General features: G+C 34.5%; 1 protein-coding gene across 1 annotated transcript in view; it reads right to left on the bottom strand.

Annotated features, from left to right (window-relative positions):
• The window catches only part of LOC106884207 (uncharacterized), an 83,212-nt gene that overhangs the window by 75,082 nt on the left and 5,471 nt on the right, over nucleotides 1-2,659 (bottom strand). Inside the window, exon 2 of the mRNA XM_052975739.1 lies at nucleotides 1,463-1,797. Within this exon, the coding sequence (XP_052831699.1) occupies nucleotides 1,463-1,797 (335 nt within the window). The remainder of the gene's footprint in view (nucleotides 1-1,462; nucleotides 1,798-2,659) is intronic.

The following is a 2,659-nucleotide window of genomic DNA, read 5'->3' as shown; positions in this document are numbered from 1 at the left end:
CTCGAAAAGAAATGGAAAAACTTTCAAAATACAAAGACCTGGAAATAGAGATAACTCGAATGTGGAATCTAAAAACAGAAACAATTCCTATCATAGTAGGTGCCTTAGGTATAATAAAAAAATATTCAGACAAATACATAACAAAAACACCAGGACTTACAAATATATATAACATACAGAAAATTGCACTACTGGGTACTGCACACATTCTACGCAAAACACTTTCAATGCAGTAAACATAAGAGCACCACAGCAAACCACAGCACATACCCAAGGCGCACAGGGCTGCGCTCGGTAGTGAAGTGAAAGCACGTTATAAAAATAAAACTACTGAACAATAATAATAATAATAATAATAATATGTGACAATGTAAGATCTTTGAATTACAGCTACACTTCAAACCAAGGTACTTATAGATATTTTTTGACTACACAATTTTACTCACAAGATTTGGATCGATCTATAGTTATGTTAAATGACATTTACCCAAAATTCCATGCAGTGAACCCAAGACAGGGATCTTATTGCGTGGTGAACTTCTTAAGTACTCTGTTATAGCTGCCTCCATTGTTCTGAGTACTTGATTCTGCTAAAGAAACATTATTTGCCTTCGACTAGATGTGAGGTTAAATTTAGAAGGGAGGAGGAAGGAATATAGTTGATTTAATTGATCTGCTTCTATTGAACTTATTTATTTGATTTTAGTTTCAGGTAAACTCAGGCTTTAGAGCATGAAAATACATATTATAAAAACCTGATTTTCTGTCTACTGTTTTGACCATCTCTGTCAATCTATCTTTCTCAGCTCACACACATTCATCACGTGCTTAATCCTTTAATTTCATTAATTTCATTAATTTCATTGGAGCAGTAAATTCAATTAATTTAGCTCTATTACTTTTACAGGTGCGCTCATCACTTTGTAGTTAAGAAATTCCTTCCAGAACCAGAAGTCTCCAGGTTTGATCCTATTGCATTATACCATGGACAACTAGAAGCTAGGCTTCACTCACACACTCGCGCACGTACACACACAAACGCACGCGCGCACAAACACACACACACACACACAAGCATGCATTCGTGCACACGCACACACGTATATACAGGGTGTCCACAATGTCTGGGTACATGGAGCAAATAAAATCATAACATAAACAATTAAATATAAGAAATAATAATTTTTAGAAGTATTTGTTAATTCCCATGTACCCAGAGTTTGTGGACACCCGGTATATTCGATTGCGACAGTTACCATTGTAGTTCTGTACAACCTGTCGGCCTTTCAATAAAGATTGATAAAATAAATACCACATTAAAACATTTATTCTGCTCCATATAATGATATAACTGACTAAAACTCTTAAAGATGATTTCTTCGTAGTCACCTTTTGCTAAACATCTAGATTTAGGATGTTTGTAGAACAGTAAAAAGTAAAATAAGAAAATATCGTTGCTTACAATAACACTTTGTTGTTGTTGTAATAATGGTTGTTGTTGCACTGGTATAGTTGAAGGATAATAGGGCGATGGGGTATATCCCATTGTTATTTGATTTGCATGTGGTGGGCGATATCCGGTTTGTGGTGGATATCCGGGTTGTGGTGGATAACCAGGGTGTGGCGTATATCCCGGTTGTGGTAGATATTCAGGTTGTGACAGATATCTGGGTTGTGGTGGATATCCAGGTTGTGTGGGATGACCAGAAGTCGTAGGATGCTCAAAAGCAGATGAGTATCCAGGGTTTTCGTAGTATTCTGGTGGACCATCGTTCGGTTCTTCAGTCTTTGTTTTATCTGTAAAAAGAAATTAGATTCCGTAAGAGATATTTCAAAGTATTCATTCCTCATAAATTTAATTAATCAACAAATGTTATATGCTGGTTGGTGACTTTAATTTTCTTGTGAAAATTTGCTTATAATTAAAAAAAATTAATCAATATCAACACTATTACGTGAACGAAAAAACAGTATATTTAAATAATTCTATGTTTCCTTATTAGTTGAAGCACATAGGATGAAAATAGAATTCCTTCTGCCAGGTTACGAAGAACACATTGCAAGTATGCTAAGCCTAATAACAATTTCCCTTTCAGGAAACATGCCAAGCTGGAATTAATCCTCCTATCATGTAATTTATTTTTTCAGTTTTTGATTCACTGTTCTAGGATAAGGACAGAGCAGTTTTTAAACTTATAAACATTTAAAATGTTCGAAGTAAATTGCCCACCATTAAATTTCTCATTAGAAATTGTACTAAGAACCAAATATTTTATATAGGAAGTACCTGATCATGATGCTTAGATATCTGTTAGCTATTTGAATGGTCAATAATTCATATCAGTTACTATGATCATATTATATATTTAAGTAAAGACCACTTGCTATAGGTAGATCGCTCTAAACAGTAAGTCGTTAATAAAAAGTACTACAAAGCATCGTCGTTTTCTCTCTTTACTCAATGGCTTGGAAGGGATCAAGTCGACCCGAGATCGCAGCATTACTCAAGAAACAGGAAGAAAGAATGAGAGAAAGTCGGGGCGAATGAGTACAACAGGGATCGCCACCACCCCACTGTTACTCTAAGTAACAGCCTTTGTTATATTTCTGATGCTTTTAGATAAAGTATATATATATATATATATATATATATATATAT

The sequence above is a fragment of the Octopus bimaculoides genome, chromosome 2 (assembly GCF_001194135.2).
Source record: "Octopus bimaculoides isolate UCB-OBI-ISO-001 chromosome 2, ASM119413v2, whole genome shotgun sequence".
Classification (NCBI taxonomy): Eukaryota; Metazoa; Mollusca; class Cephalopoda; order Octopoda; family Octopodidae; genus Octopus; species Octopus bimaculoides.
The sequence above is the reverse complement of the archived record's forward strand: the minus strand, read 5'-3'. Positions and strand labels throughout refer to the sequence as shown.